Source organism: Mobula hypostoma, chromosome 9, assembly GCF_963921235.1.
Source record: "Mobula hypostoma chromosome 9, sMobHyp1.1, whole genome shotgun sequence".
In the NCBI taxonomy this organism is placed as follows: domain Eukaryota; kingdom Metazoa; phylum Chordata; class Chondrichthyes; order Myliobatiformes; family Myliobatidae; genus Mobula; species Mobula hypostoma.
This window is the reverse complement of record NC_086105.1, coordinates 132511790-132528344: the sequence shown is the minus strand read 5'-3', so window position 1 is coordinate 132528344 and position 16555 is coordinate 132511790. Positions and strand designations below refer to the sequence as shown.

Below are 16555 nucleotides of genomic sequence, written 5' to 3'. Positions count from 1 at the left end.
CATATTATGGTCACTCTTACCCAAGGGGCCTCTCACGACAAGATCGCTAATTAACCCTTCCTCATTGCTCAAAACCCAGTCCAGAATAGCCTGCTCTCTAGTCGGTTCCTCGACATGTTGGTTCAAAAAACCATCCCGCATACATTCCAAGAAATCCTCTTCCTCAGCACCTTTACCAATTTGGTTCACCCAGTCTACATGTAAATTGAAGTCACCCATTATAACTGCTGTTCCTTTATTGCACACATTTCTAATTTCCTGTTTAATACCATCTCTGACCTCACTACTACTGTTAGGTGGCCTGTACACAACTCCCACCAGCGTCTTCTGCCCCTTTACGCAGCTCTACCCATATCGATTCCACATCTTCCCGGCTTATGTCCTTCCTTTCTATTGCGTTAATCTCTTTTTTAACCAGCAACGCCACCCCACCTCCCCTTCCTTCATGTCTATCCCTCCTGAATATTGAATATCCCTGAACGTTGAGCTCCCATCCCTGGTCACCCTGGAGCCATGTCTCTGTGATCCCAACTATATCATAATCATTAATAACAATCTGCACTTTCAATTCATCCACCTTATTACGAATGCTCCTTGCATTGACACATAAAGCCTTCAGGCGCTCTTTTACAACTCTCTTAGCCCTTTTTAATGCTTGCCCTGGATTTGTCGACCTGCCACTTTTACTTTTCCCCTTTGTACTTTTTGCTTCTACGCTCACTTTACACCCCTCTGTCTCTCTGCACTGGTTCCCATCCCTCTGTTGTGAACTAACCTCCTCACACCTAGCCTCTTTAATTTGATTCCCACCCCCCAACCATTCTAGTTTAAAGTCACCTCAGTAGCCCCCGCTAATCTCCCTGCCAGGATATTGGTCCCCCTAGGATTTAAGTGTAACCCGTCCTTTTTGTACAGGTCACACCTGCGCCAAAAGAGGTCCCAATGATCCAAAAACTTGAATTCCTGCCCCCTGCTCCAATCCCTCAGCCACGCATTTATCCTCCACCTCATCGCATTCCTACTCTCACTGTCGCGTGGCACAGGCAGTAATCCCGAGATTACTACCTTTGCGGTCCTTTTTCTCAACTCCCTATATTCTCCTTTCAGGACCTCATCCCTTTTCCTACCTATGTCATTAGTACCTATATGTACCACGACCTCTGGCTCCTCACCCTCCCACTTCAGGATATCTTGGACCTTTTGTTTGCACTGGCAGCCGTTTAAAAATAGTAATGCAGTGAACCTGAATTACTGAATGCTTCATTACAGATAGCATGCAAGTGTTTGGTTTCTTTCTGCATTTCATCTTCCTGTGCCTTTGTAACTGCCTGTACAATGGGATCCAAGTCTACTGGTGCAACACAAAAATAGCAACAGCAGTAGCTGCAGTGGTCAAAATTTATTTTGTTTGCTGATTTTTTTTATGTCATCTAGGTCTTTCAGTTTGCTCTATAGCAAATTGTTAACAAAGTTAAAATATCTTGGCTTCTTGAACTTGTTAATTTTCTGGTTTGGACCTATTTGCAACAAAAAATTGTGTTAACCTGATCTTTTGGTTGCTTAGCACAGCTGCAGCTTAGCTTCTCACACCGTAAATTTCATCTGGTACCTTTGTAGAGAACAAGTTCTTTTGCCATAAAGCTATCAGTTGAATTACATTCTGCAATAAGCACTTGAATATACTTATGCCACTCATAGAACTTAAGCCTCTTCCAGATAAACCTTCTCCACAAACCTGAGTAGATAAGAATATGTCTCAATTTTACCTGCAAAATTAAAGTTGGACAGAATTATTTCACACTTCTTTCAGCTTAGCTTATCAAATTTTTAATTAATGCTGTGCTTGAGTTTGCTTCAACCATATTGTTACACTAAGCAAAGAGCACTTTTTAAAATCCAGGATATTTTGTGCATTGCAACGATTTAGTACTGGTCTTTTCCACTTTCCACTCTTATACTCCTTAATTCTATTTAGCATTCCTTATCCAGCTAATTAGTGTACTTAACATCAAATTCAGCTTTTACCTATTTGCATGTTCTTCCATTATTAAATGCCTTCAAAGATTTGCAATTTGTTTCCAAGTTTTCTCTATGGTTAGTCATTATTTTTAGCCACACTGGAAGCATAAACATCAATGTTGCACAAAGGAAATCAGCCTTACTGATATTGAAGCTAACACTAACATATTGAATTTATTTTATATATCCAAGCCTATTTCATTTGTTCAGTACATAGTGTTATGTCTACTTACTATGACAGAAATAAGAGTGTGCTATTCAACTTACCTGATATAGGACATAACTTGTATCTGGATTATTAATGAAAGATTACAGGTGGAAACAGATTGGTTGCTAACTCAGTAGGTTATCCCTCCAATTCCAGTGAGGTGCAAATTACAAAGGCAAATAGAGAAATGGTTCAGGACTTTGTGTGGTCAACACGGGTTTGAAATAATTAGATAGCACTACATCAAGTTTATCTGGGCACAACAGTGGGATCTGGTAGTTGGTGTTCCTTTAGTCTGATTAGTTTTCCTGTCTCTCATGATAGTGGTTGTTAGCAGTTTTTCCATATTGTGTTTGCCTATTATATCTACACGATAAATATAAAAGATTACTTGTACTTCATTTCATGTTTCATGCCCCAAGTTCCTCAAGTTTCTACAGTGTGCAGTACTTTATCTTACAAATTTAAATATCTCTTTTTTAATGAAACAGGAATCCAGGAATACTGTGCTACACGTAGTTCTGAAGTGGGGGAAAATGCCTAACAAATTAAGAATTACTTCATGTTTCTCTGCAACACGCTGAGTGAATTTGACTGACTTGCATCCATCGGTGAAGGCAATTAAGTGAATTCATCTGGACTATTTTTTTCAACCCTTGTAGGTGATTTCTAATATTTAAGACCTGCATCTGATCCTATTCCTGAGCAAAGTTATACTTTTTTAATTTCAATGAATGTTAAAATTTGTAAAAGTGTCTAATTTTGCATAATGCGCAAAAGGTAATGGTGGTGATAAAGGATGTACGTGATTGGGTCATTTAATGAGGATAGGCGACGTTAATAGAAGAAGCCATGTTTGGGTGCTTGCCAATAGCTGGTGGAGATAAGGACAATTGACAAAATTGTCCTTGTACCTTAAGCACCATCCCAGGAATGGCATAGCAAATAAGAAATTGTTATCCTTGTTAGAACATATTTAATGTTTAAATTTAAAATATCTATTTTTGTGTTTTTTTTGTTGAATTTGTGACTTAATTTACTCTGTGAAAAATAAACTCCAATCACTTGGGTACAAGAGATATTGCCTTCACTTATAAATGATTTCTGTTGTGGCTGAGTATCACTGTTGAGTCTTTGTCTGTGATATTTCCAAAAGCACTTGGTTAAACGCAGCACTAAGTTACAATATTGAAAATCTGGCCAATTGTATGACTGGAATTTGTTAGTTTTCAGGTGAGTTGCATAAATGCATTTTTATAGGAGGGAGGGGAAGATGGCGGCGCAACGCAGCTCGCAGCGGCCACTCCGGTGGTGATGTCTGTTATTTGTCAAGTAGGGTGCCGTGCACAATCCTGATTTGATGGAGACGGACGTGAGAGTACGGAGGAACATCTAGTGAAACTTCTGAAATGCCTGCTTCTCTGCTGCTGCTACTGTGTGGTCCAGAATCTCCGGAGGGGAAGGCCCCGAGTCCTCAGCTTTGCTTGTTGCTCGGCGGCCGGGGCGGGGTTGAAGTGCTCGGCAGAGGATGGTGCTCAGAGAGGCTGTGTCGGAGGCTCGAAGTTTTCGGACGGACTCAGAGTCCGCTGCGGTCGGGTGCTTCCAATGGTGCTGCATCGGCAAGTTTGCGGCGCTTGGAGGTTCATGGCGGGAAGAGTTCTTCCCTTCTGCCGCCTGCGTGAGGTGATGAGGCTATCGGGACTTTGAGACTTTTTTTTAACCGTGCCCATGGTCTGCTCTTTATAGTCACAGTCATACTTTATTGATCCCGAGGGAAATTGGTTTTCATTACAGTTGCACCATAAATAATTAGATAGTGATATGTAAATTATGCCAGTATATAAGTCCAGGACCAGCCTATGGCTCAGGGTGTCTGACCCTCCAAGGGAGGAGTTATAAAGTTTGATGGCCATAGGCAGGAATGACTTCCTATGACGCTCTGTGTTGCATCTCAGTGGAATGAGTCTCTGGCTGAATGTACTCCTGTGCCCACCAAGTACATTATGTAGTGGATGGGAGACATTGACCAAGATGGCATGCAACTTAGACAGCATCCTCTTTTCAGACACCACCGTCAGAGAGTCCAGTTCCATCCCCACAACATCACTGGCCTTACGAATGAGTTTGTTGATTCTGTTGGTGTCTGCTACCCTCAGCCTGCTGCCCCAGCACACAGCAGCAAACATGATAGCACTGGCCACCACAGACTCGTAGAACATCCTCAGCATCGTCCGGCAGATGTTAAAGGACCTCAGTCTCCTCAGGAAATAGAGACGGCTCTGACCCTTCTTGTAGACAGCCTCAGAGTTCTTATCAAATTATGGTATTGCTTTGCACTGTTGTAACTATGTTATAATTATGTGGTTTTGTAAGTTTTAGTCTTGGTTTGTCCTGTATTTTTCTTGTGATATTCTGGAGGAACATTGTTATCATTTTTTAATGTATGCATTTCTAAATGACAATAAATGAGTGTCCTCATAATCTAATCTAAATGTTCGGTGTCAAACCCAAATTACTACCAGACGGAGATTACCATTATTCCCCACATCACACACACAATTTCAGGTGTTTTCTTTGAACTCATGTTGAATTAGATTTTAAGCATGTAGATGTTATGTATGTAGATACAGTGGCATGCAAAAGTTTGGGTACCCTTGGTCAGAATGTTACTGTGAATAGCTAAGCGAGTAGAAGATGAACTGACCTCCAAAAGTCATTAAGTTAAAGATGAAACATTCTTTTCTTCTTTTTTAATTTTTTATTTTTATTTGGATAAGGAATTCACAAGTATCATGTACTTTTTTCACATGTATAACCTTTTCCATTTTTTTTATATGTATAAAACTATAATTATTTATACATTCCTAAGTACACTAAGATATAAAAAGAAATTAGACACTTAAATAGATAATTATGTACAGTTGAAATTCTAATCTATTAGGCTAAGTAATGATATTAGTTGTTAAGAAAAATAGCAATAATAGTGGATTAATAATAATTTCCATATATCTCTTCTGGACCATTTCTTCTGGTCCAAAATGTTGTGTGTAAGCCTATGTAACAACCATTGTAGGTGTTTATATCCTAACTTGTTCATGCTTGCTCCTGCCCCCAAACATAATTATCCAATCCCTATGTACTTATTTACTTAATTTTATCATTTTTTTATCCCTTTCCTAAATCTTTTCCTTTACTTGTGTTAATTCTCTATTTTCCAAAAAAAAAACAAAAACAGTAAACTTTTAGACCAGGGGTGCTTACGTTAGCAATATTACTGTGTTGATGAGGAGAGCAGTATAAATCATTAGAAGAGTCATCTAAAGTCTGCTCGCATTGGGGTTATATATTCAATCCATTTATTCCAGATTTGATAAAGTTTTTCCTTTTGAATTCTCAGGGAGTAAGTCATCTTTTCCATTTTAAATATTTCCAAGATAATTTCATGCCAATCTTCTAATGTAGGTGGTATTGGATTTAGCCACTTTCTAGTGATTGATTTCTTACTTGCCGCTAAAAGGGCCTGCAGCAACTTTATATCTTTCTTCTGTTCAAGAAACAATACATGCCCCAAATAGAGTGTCTCAAAGTTCAGAGGTATCTGGGTCTTAAGTACCTTAACTAATGTTCTATGAATACCTTTCCAATATAAACTTAATTTAGGGCAATCCCAGAAAATATGGAAATGATTTGCCTCCTTGGAGCCGCACCTTCTCCAACACGTCACGTTTGTGTCTTTATATTTTTCCTGATATGGGGTCTTGAAGTATCTTATAATATTTTTCCAACAATGTTATCTCCAAATCAAAGAGTTAGTCGAAGACCACTGAAAGCTGCATATTTTCCCCCAAGCCTCCTCTGAAAGTACCAACCCCGCTTCTTTCTCCCACTTCTCTTTAATATACAATGTGTTTATATTTTTAGCATGGGAGAGTGCATTATATAATCGAGAAACTGATTTACTAGGTATTGAACTGCAAGCCGAATTCAGAATCTTGAAAAATTCTAATTCTACTGTTGATAGGTCTGTATATCTACAACTCTGGTTAACATAGTGTCGTACTTGAAGGTACCTAAAAAAGTCATTGTGTTCTAGGCCCTGTTTGTCCTGCAGGAATTGGAAACTTTGTAATACTATTTTATGTATAAATGAGAGGTAGGTTGTAAGACCTTTCTTTATCCATAGTTCAAATCTTTTATCTCCTCTGTTGGGAAGGAATTCAGTATCATATGCACACCATCTGAAAAGTTTTAATATGTTATTGATTCCACATTAATTAACCACCTTCTGCCATACTTTTAATGTAAGATTTATCCAACTGTTTTTAAACTTTTCCAATTGGGCCATCAATCCTTTGTCAGCTATTGAGGCCTGTAGAGGAAAACTGTCAATCCAAATTCTATTTCTTTCCATCTAGCCTTATATTCCCTATTACACCAATATAACAGAGGGGTTATCTGTGAAGCATAAAAATAATTTCTCAAGCAAGGAAGAACCATACCTCCTCCTTCCTTCCCTAACTGTAAGGTGTTATATCGAATTCTAGGTTTCTTTCCTTGCCAGATGAAGCGGGAAATCCATTTGTCCCATTCCCTGAATTGATTATCATCCACCTCCACAGGTAAAGTCCGGAAAAGATACAGTAACTGAGGGAGAATATTAATTTTTGTAGTATTTATCCTTGAATTTAAACTTAAAAAGGGGATAAGATTCCATCTATGCATATCTGCTTTTATCTCTGAGATTAATGGCCCATAATTTACCTGTGACAGCGTTGAAAGATCCTTCGGCAAGGTTATTCCTAAATATTTTAATGATTTAGCTTCCCACTAAAATCATATATATCCTGCAGTTTTTTGGGTGGTGTATAATTTAGGGACATAATCTGCGTTTTCTTTACATTTATTTTATAACCTGATATTTTCCCAAAGTCATCCAACAGTGTAAACAATCCTATAAATGATTTTTCTGGTTCACTCAGATAGACTAACACGTCATCTGCGAATAACGCCACTTTCTGTTCAATCCCTGCCACCTTGATACCTTTTACGATTTTGCTCTGTCTTACTAGTTGGGCAAGTGATTCAATGTATAGCGCAAAAAGGAGAGGAGAAATTGGGCATCCCTGTCTACTGCCTCTCTCTAAGATGAAGGAGTCAGAGAGGTCCCCATTTATCTTAATTCGGGCTGTAGGGCTGTCATATAGAGTCTGAATTACTTTAATAAACTTTTCTTGAAAGCCAAATCTTCCTAACACTCTGTATAGGAATGCCCAACTAACTGAATCAAAAGCTTTCTCAGCGTCTAATCCTACTACCATTGTCTCTGTCTCGTTCTTATTAACCTGTTCTAATATGTGTAGAGTTCTCCCTATGTTGTCCTGTGTTTGTCTTTGTTGAATAAATCCAGTCTGGTCTAAATGGATTAGGCCAGGTAAAAGCTTTTCCAATCTGCGCGCTAATATAGATGTAAATAGTTTGTAATCTAAATTAAGAACACTAATTGGCCGATAATTGCCACATTCTAGTTTATCTTTACCCTCTTTAGGAATAACTGAAATAATCGCTTCTCTCCAGGAAGGTGGAGTTTCTTCTCTCTGCAAGATCCATTTAAAGGTGTTAAGTAGTAATAGGGTTAACTGTGACTTCAGCGATTTGTACCACCCTGAGGTAAACCCATCAGAACCTGGAGACTTTCCAGCCTTTAATCTAGAGATGGCCACATTCAGTTCCTTGGCAGTTACTGGTTCTAATAGGCATTCATTTTGTAAATCTGTAAGTTTAGGTAGATCTAAAGAATTCAATAAAGAGTCTATATAGGGCTCATTGGAGGCCTGGGGTTGGGAGTACAGCTCTCGATAATATGTTTCAAAACTCTCTTGAATTTTCCCTACTGTAATCTCCACAAGCTTTGTCTTTGGATTCTTTATTTTATGAATTGTATTGTCTACTTGTTTTTGTAATTTATATGCTAATAATCTAGCTGATTTACCTCCTACTTCATAATTCTTTTGTCTCAGGTAAAGAAAATTTCTTTGAGTTTCCAATGTATAAATATCATCAATTTCACTTTGCAATTTCCTAATTTCCTGTTTTACATTAGAATCACATTTTGTTGCTATCTACAACTTGAAATTGTTTTAATTTTCCTTGAAGGTCTGCTAATTTTTGTGCATTGATTTTTTTCATGTGAGTGGTAATAGAAATATTTTTTTCCTCTCAGTACAGCTTTCAATGTATCCCATAAGATCACTGGTGATGTTTCTCTCGTGTCATTAAGGTCTAGGTATTCTTTGATTTCTCCCCTTAATCTCTCCATTACTTTCAGGTTATTGAGTATATGTGAATTTAACCTCCATAGTGTTTTCCTCATTTTCCTTTCCAGGATTAGAGACATAGAGACTGGACTATGATCCGACAGATCAATTGTTGCAATATTACAGTTTTTTATCCTGAGTCTATCTGTATTAAATATAAAGAAATAGTCTATCCTTGAATAGGCTGAATGAGGGAAAGAGTAATGTGTATAATCTTTACTAGTGGGGTGTAATTCCCTCCACACATCTATAATTCCCAACTCCTCCATCAATAAATTCATTTTCCGAGTCAGAAGTTTATTCTGCGTAGCTATTCTTGAAGAATCTAATGCAGGATTTAACCTAATATTAAAATCCCCTCCACAGATTAGTACCCCTTGAGAACTGACCATTAGGTCAAAAATGTGTCTATAGAATGACCATTCACAACCTGGTGGAGCATAAACATTCAGCAATGTTATTTCTGTACCTTCTATTCTTCCTGTAATTTTTACAAATCGTCCATCTTTGTCTTTAGTCTCTGAAATATGATCATAATTAAGAGTACTTGATATTAAAGTAGCTACCCCTCTTTTGTGGCTCAATTTATATGATGAATAAAATACATGCTTAAAGCCCATTCTTTTTAATTTTCCATGTTCAGATTGGCTCATATGTGTTTCCTGGAAGAAAGCTATTTGTGCCCTCTCTTTTTTCAATTTAGACATAATCTTATTTCTTTTAATTGGATTCAAAACCCCATTAACATTATAGGAAATTATTTTTACCAATTCAATTTGCATTTTTCTCTAGTAGAAAAAAAAACTTTTTCTAACCAAACAGTAAGCAATCCCTTCTCAACAGTAAACCAAGACATATAACCACACCCTAGACATTTTTGAACGTATAACATTTGAAAATTTTTCCCGACTTCCAACAGTGAGGCCTGAGCACCGACCCGCCTCAGTTCAGAGGGATAACCTCTATCTTCACCCTGTGTTAGAGGGCCCTCCACAGTGTGAATAATCAGAGAATTTTCTCCCATTTATGTCTCGACCATATTGCTATCATTCAAGTTATTCCGTCCAGTTTATTTTCAGTTACCAGCTTTCATTTTACCTTTAAGTCCGATTTACTCTTTTCAGTCATTTCTCTTAATTAATCTGTACATTCGCTTCTGAATATTTGCAGCTTTTCCTTGTAGTTTGACACTCTGGTTCGTGTGGAGCGTCCTCGCCACACTGGCTGCCATGACTTCTGCCGAATCCTCTCCAGTAGCGACTCTGGTTCGGTGATAACTTTAATAGGTAGTCCCTGGTCCGCCAGGTCCGACGTTGCCTCCTCCGCGTAGCGTAAGTTTTTGTCCCTTCGTCGTAAAAGACTCTCAGCCGAGCTGGATACAGGGTCTGAAATCTGATGTTGTTTTCCTTCGGGACCCTCCATGTTTCCGTATATTCTTTCCGTCTGGCAAGAATCCCCTGTGCATAATCGTGGTCTAAACTGATTTTACAGTTGCTCCACATGAAACCTTTCTTTTGCCATGCCCGTTTAAGCACCTCTTCCTTCATTCTGTAACTGAGAAATCTGACCAGAATTGACCTGGGCTGGGCACCTGCCGGAGGCTGTGGTGCCACCGCGCGGTGAGCCCTTTCTATCTGTAGGTCTTTTGCGTCCGGTATATCAAGGTTCTCTCTAAGCAGCTTCTCCACGAAGGGAATCATCAATCCGGGTTTACCTTCAGTTCCTTCGGGAACTCCGTAGATCCTCAGATTTTCCCTTATGGAGCGGCCTTCTTGGTCTATTAGCTTCCACTGGAACTGCTCTTGTAGCTTTAGCATTTCTGCTATCACTTCCTCTGCATTTTGCAGCCTCTCCTCAATTCCTACAATCCTCATTTTGGCTTCATCTAACCTCAAATTAGTTTTTACTATTTCTCCTTTAATATCTTCCAACTGTTTGCTATCTACTCGGAATCTCTCTGAGAATCAAAGACAGATTCACTGATTCCTCCTCATCTTCATCCTGGCTTGCCGTGGGGGAGCTAGGCCCGTCGCCTTGCTGCGTCTCTTTGAAGGCCTATCAGCCTTCAGAGCGGACTTTTTAATCTTGTTCTTAGGCATCATCCTTGCCCCTTTTATTAATATAGTTATACAATATTAAGTATTTGTCTAATTTCGATTTTGGGGCAGTTTACCTTCTTTTTTGTCGAGAGACCTTTTCCTTACGCCGCTATTCCCTTGATGACCCGGAAGTCCTCTCCGAAACATTCTTTTCAACATTTTAAGCAAGATTACTGTATTATTTTTGTTTTGTACAATTTTAGAGTGGAAAAAAAGGAAAGGAGCGCCATGCAAAATTTGGGTACCCCAAGAGATTTGAGCTCTCAGATTTTTACCAAGGTCTCAGACCTTAATTAGCTTGTTAGGGCTATGGCTTGTTCACAGTCATCATTAGGAAAGGCCAGGTAATGCAAATTTTAAAGCTTTATAAATACCCTGACTCCTCAAACCTTACCCCAACGATCAGCAACCATGGGCTCCTCTAAGCAGCTGCCTAGCACTCTGAAATAAATGATGCCCACAAAGCAGGAGAAGGTTATAAAAAGATAGCAAAGTGTTTTCAGGTAGCTGTTTCCTTAGTTCGTAATGTAATTAAGAAATGGCAGTTAATAGGAACAGTAGAGGTCAAGTTGAGGTCTGGGAAACCAAGAAAACTTTCTGAGAGAACTACTCGTAGGATTGCTAGAAAGGCAAATCAAAACCCCTATTTGACTGCAAAAGATCTTCAGGAAGATCTAGCAGACTTTGGAGTAGTGGTGCACTGTTCTACTGTGCAGCGACATCTGCACAAATATGATGACCTTCATGGAAGAGTCATCAGAAGAAAACCTTTCCTGCATCCTCACCACAAAATTCAGCGTTAGAAGTTTGCAAAGGAACATCTAAACAAGCCTGATGCATTTTGGAAACAAGTCCTGTGGACCGATGAAGTTAAAATAGAACTTTTTGGCCGCAATGAACAAAGGTATGTTTGGAGAAAAAATTGTGCATAATTTCATGAAAAGAACACCTCTCCAACTGTTAAGCACAGGGGTGGATCAATCATGCCTTGGGCTTGTGTTGCAGCCAGTGGCACGGGGAACATTTACTGTTAGAGGGAAGAATGAATTCAATTAAATACCAGCAAATTCTGAAAGCAAACATCACACCATCTGTAAAACAGCTGAAGATGAAAAGAGGATGGCTTCTACAACAGGATAATGATCCTAAACACATCTCAAGATCCACAGTGGAATACCTCGAGGCGCAAGCTGAAGGTTTTGCCATGGCCCTCACAGTCCCCCGACCTAAACATCATTGAGAATCTGTGGATAGACCTCAAAAGAGCAGTGCATGCAAGACGGCCCAAGGATCTCATAGAACTTGAAGACTTTGGCAGGGAAGAATGTGCAAAAATCCCCCAAACAAGAATTGAAAGACTCTTAGCTTGCTACAGAAAACATTTACAAGCTGTGATGCTTGCCAAAGGGCGTGTTACTAAGTATTGACCATGCAGGGTGCCCAATCTTTTGCTTTGTGCCCTTTTCCTTTTTTGTTATTTTGAAACTAAAAGATGGAAATAAAAGCAATCTTGCTTAAAATATTAAAGAAATCTGTCATCTTTAACTTTTATGCCTTTCGGAAATTAGGAAATCTTTTACTCGCTTAGCTATTCACAGTAACATAAATTTTGACCAGGAGTGCCCAAACTTTTGCATGCCACTGTATATGAAGGTTAAGAAAGTGCATGAAACTGTGTAGCTACTATAAGGGAAATAAGTCTTTCCTATTTACTTTAACAGTAACAATGGGACAGATTTAGGGTTTTGGATAGAATTTAAAGGGAATTGATGTATTTTTGTTTCCTCATTGAAAAAATGGTAAGGTTTGGAACTGTGCCTGAAAAAATATTGTGGATGCTTATGAAATTTCAATATCTTTGAGTATAAGTGTGCAAATGACAAGTTTGAATTATACAAGATTAGACAATATCATGTAAAGGATTAATTTATTAGTGTATTTGTTAACTAACTGTAAGCAAGGCACTGCACTTTCAAAACATTTTCCAAAATTTATAACAATTAAACTGTCTTGATCTGACATCTATATTAATGACATCCACGGTTCTATTCACAACACGTGTTAACAGCAGCTGCTTAAAAGTAAATCCACTTGGTTGATGCAATACTTGCAGACCTTCATCACCGACAAACTTAACTGAAGTGTTTTCTTTTCTCATTGCTGGTGTTCCAAGATGTCTGGGAGGAAATAAAAAATGAAATCTTTAGTAATAATGACTAGGCATTTGCATGATACTTAATGGGCCCCTGAAGATCTAAAAATTGAAAGCTCATTTTGTTTTTCATTTTAGCCAGGAATTCTCACTCAAAATGAATTGTTAACTTTTTTTCCCAGACATGTGTTGGTTTGGAGTGGCAAAGAGCATGGGGAATGCTGGTAGAGACCTGCATTGCAGCAAAGTGATAAATACACCAGCATTTATCGCTCAGCATCCCTTGGGCAAGAGTCACTGCCAGTACGGTCTGGCCCATTTTTTAATGCTTCTGTATTTGAGGACCTATCAGGGACTTCGAGAATGTACTCACATATTTACATAATTTTAATAAGTGCTTTGTTTTGGTGACTTGAGATTCTTCACACAGGGATACAACAATGGTGGTTGTTCGAAATTAGAGGAAATGGTAGATGGTCCGTGGTCAGTTTAGCTCTGTTTCAATCATCTAGCCAACTGCATTGGATAATATTTGTCATCCAGTAAAAGCTTTGCTTTATATATACAAGTACAGCATAAATGTTCCAAGGTATAGACAGAAATAAAAGGAATGTCATTGTTGAGCCAAGGATGCCTTCAAAGAGCCAGGTAAGTAAATAGTTGTTTTGGAAACAAAGACTCTGTGTCACAATAATCAGTTGGAATCAGATTCTTTACATTTTTATAAATAATGTAGAACAGATTACCAGTGTTACTTCACCACAAACATGCATGTTGAATGGAGAGAAACTATTAACACTTCACTCTTGAATACACACAGCTAATGCATTTCTTCAATTCTTAATACTGAGACTATCTTCATTCTGGTCCCCCAATCTTAAGCAAATTTCTACCCATCATTGTAGTCCTGACAAAGGGTCTCGGCCTGAAACGTCGACTGCGCCTCTTCCTATAGATGCTGCTTGGCCTGCTGCGTTCACCAGCAACTTTGATGTATGTTGCTTGAATTTCCAGCATCTGCAGAATTCCTGTTGTTCTACCCATCATCATGTCTCTTTGCTCACCATACAAAAGCCACCTGCTACTTCAGTCATCTGGTTCCCGCTTGAATCTAATCATACCATCACCCGTCGTACCATAAATTTAAGGATGTTACTGACTGCCAACAATCTTTGAAACTGGTTTGCATACAGAAACTGTTTTGGATGAACCTGGGGGAAGGCAATTGGCATTTTAAAGATTGAAGTTAATAAGATTCATTAAACAGAAGAAATGTTAAGGTTTGTACTTATTGAAATTACATTAATTTACTCCTGATCTAGGATTTAGTGTGTAATTAAAAATGAACCAAAACAACTAGATACTTTAATTTTACCATTAGGCACAGTAGTAACATCAAAGGCTTTGGATCAAAAATAATTGAAGTTCGGTATGAGAAGAATTTAGCTACAAATGCAAATATTTATAGGGAACAGACCTGTGAAAACACAGACTCAACTTTAGCACACTAATTTGAAAGTTATAAATTGCACTCTATTCAATTATTTCAAAAAGATTTTTAATCATCTTCCATGACTCAAGTTGAAATTAGGAGAAACTGGAGAGATATACAAGCTGCAGACCTATTGAGAGTATACAAGACTACGATTAATATACAATCATGCTCAAATTGAGCATAGAGTAAGCTTTGTGAATCCATTTAATCTTTCACTAAAACTAATTTGCCGCACGGAATACATCTGAAATTCATTCGTTATTAGACAAGAGGTTCCTGTTAATAATCTGAATTAATTTCAGAATTGTATCCATCTACAACCTACATATCACTGATTTTAAAAAAAAAACCCAAACTGAATCTAAAGCATGTACTTAAACCCAAGGAAGAGAATTAAAGGAAACATAACTAATATTTATAATAAATGAAAGGATGAAATCCAGCCAATTAGGCTTCTCTAAACAGATTGAATTAAGCAGAGTAAGTAGAACCAGTTTAGTTGGTATAAAACTGTTGCCAGATACTTTCATTGTAATGCCCAGTGAAAAACAAATTGATGAATAAGGTCCAGTTCAAAATAAATCATGAAACTGAGATCACAAATAGACTGTGTAAACATATCCTTTTAAAATTTTGGGAAAGAAGTGCAGTTGAACATGAAATAATCTACGAGAATAAGCAAGATTAGGCCAGAAATTCACCGGCAGCCAAAAGATTCACAGTACCATGCACCCACAATGTTTTTTAATACATTTTCATTTATATTGTGTGTGAAGCAAAATCTCATGCCAGTCCTGGAGCAGGAACTTTTGAGTGAAGTAGAGTTTGGAATTCAGGGTGATTTAGACATAGATAGTACAGCTGCTTATCCGTCCAGGGCCTCAAAAACAGTGTGGTAATTATGAGATTATTAGGTGATATATGAACTGTAATTATGGCCAGGATAGTGAGAACTCTCCTGCTGTTCGAATTTTGAGATTTTATATCCACCCCGGGATGGTCTGAAAGATGTCATCCCACTAACTGTTCAACTGATTGTTCCTTACCTTAATCAGTGGTAGGATGGCATTATTTAAAATGAAAAATAAATGTATTAGAAGACAAAAATGACTGCAGTGCATTCAGCAAGGACATTAGTCATTCTGATTTTTTAACAATAATTATAAATGCAAATTTAAAACATTACTCAAGTACTGCAATGAATATGTTCAGAGCTCAAGTTTTGTTCTGATCTGAATCATCCTTCCTTCAGAATGAGACATTTTTGACTTCCTTGCACAAACTACCCTTCCATCTCAAGTCTTTGAGGATGTTACCACCACAGAAATCCAAGTCCGTTTCTTCTGTTGTGCCACATCTGATGATGCTAAATGTTTAACTTCATCATGGTTTCCTGCCTCAAACCATTTATTGGCCATCTTTGTACTCCATAAACTCCAGCTATTCAAAACTGCTTGAACCCAAGTTATACCGTATCGTTCATTCATCATCCTACATCCCCTTAAATTGTTGAGAATTCTTTAAATTTCGTCCCTTCACCAGCTTTACAGCCCTGTGAAGAATTCAGCATTCCTACAGACAACGCAAACACGTGGAAATCTGCAGATACTACAGACAATGCTTGTCCTGTGTTTCTCTTCTATCTACAGCTCTTAAGAATTCTATCATTCCCCCCCCATATTATCCCATCCATTCAATCTTCAAGACACCCCTTAAAAAAATACTGCTTTGATTACATGCCTTCTATTTAAAGATTTTAAGATACAATTTTTGATTGTTAACATGAAACTCCCTACAGCTCTTGATTTTATTAAAATATTCACAGTAATAAAATGTCTTTAAAATATTATTTTTTGTATTACTTCTCAAATGCAAGTATTGCCCCCATTGTTGAATTGAAATTAATTGAATTTTTAACATTCAAGGTTTTTCCACTCCCTTTGCATTGAAAATCAACCAGTCAGCAGAGAAAATTCAGTTAATGCCACACTTAATTGTTCATCTGGTTCATCTTCCTTTTCTCTATGAACAACACGGAGAGAGGGCAATATGGGCACTATCTGCTGCATTACCTGTAGCTTACAGCTCTCCAAATATGATGTCCGACTGTAACAGATGACCAGGAGTTAGAGATTAAAACCAAACAAATAAAATCAAATTCACATACTAATGTAAATGCCCTCTGTCATGCTTTTAAAGGGCAATGATTTTTCTAAGAATTCAAACCGATATAAAACATGGAGAACCAGAACAGAAACCCAACACTGA

The 16555-nt window shown here is 37.9% G+C and overlaps 2 protein-coding genes across 5 annotated transcripts in view; one reads left to right on the top strand and one right to left on the bottom strand.

Annotated features, from left to right (window-relative positions):
- Positions 1–3717, top strand: part of nubp1 (nucleotide binding protein 1 (MinD homolog, E. coli)) — a 62790-nt gene extending 59073 nt beyond the window's left edge. Inside the window, exon 11 of one of the 2 annotated variants that reach the window (XM_063059213.1) lies at positions 2719–3717. In XM_063059213.1, the coding sequence (XP_062915283.1) occupies positions 2719–2771 (53 nt within the window). In that variant the 3' untranslated portion in view covers positions 2772–3717. The remainder of the gene's footprint in view (positions 1–2718) is intronic. The other variant, XM_063059212.1, reaches the window with a different exon arrangement.
- An 8839-nt stretch (positions 3718–12556) lies between these two features.
- LOC134352073 (Golgi apparatus membrane protein TVP23 homolog A-like) overlaps positions 12557–16555 on the bottom strand; it is a 38564-nt gene continuing 34565 nt past the window's right edge. For 2 of the 3 annotated variants that reach the window (XM_063059205.1, XM_063059203.1), the window contains exon 7: positions 12557–12817. In XM_063059205.1, the coding sequence (XP_062915275.1) occupies positions 12773–12817 (45 nt within the window). In that variant the 3' untranslated portion in view covers positions 12557–12772. Of the gene's footprint in view, positions 12818–16359; positions 16394–16555 lie in introns of all 3 variants that reach the window. The other variant, XM_063059204.1, reaches the window with a different exon arrangement.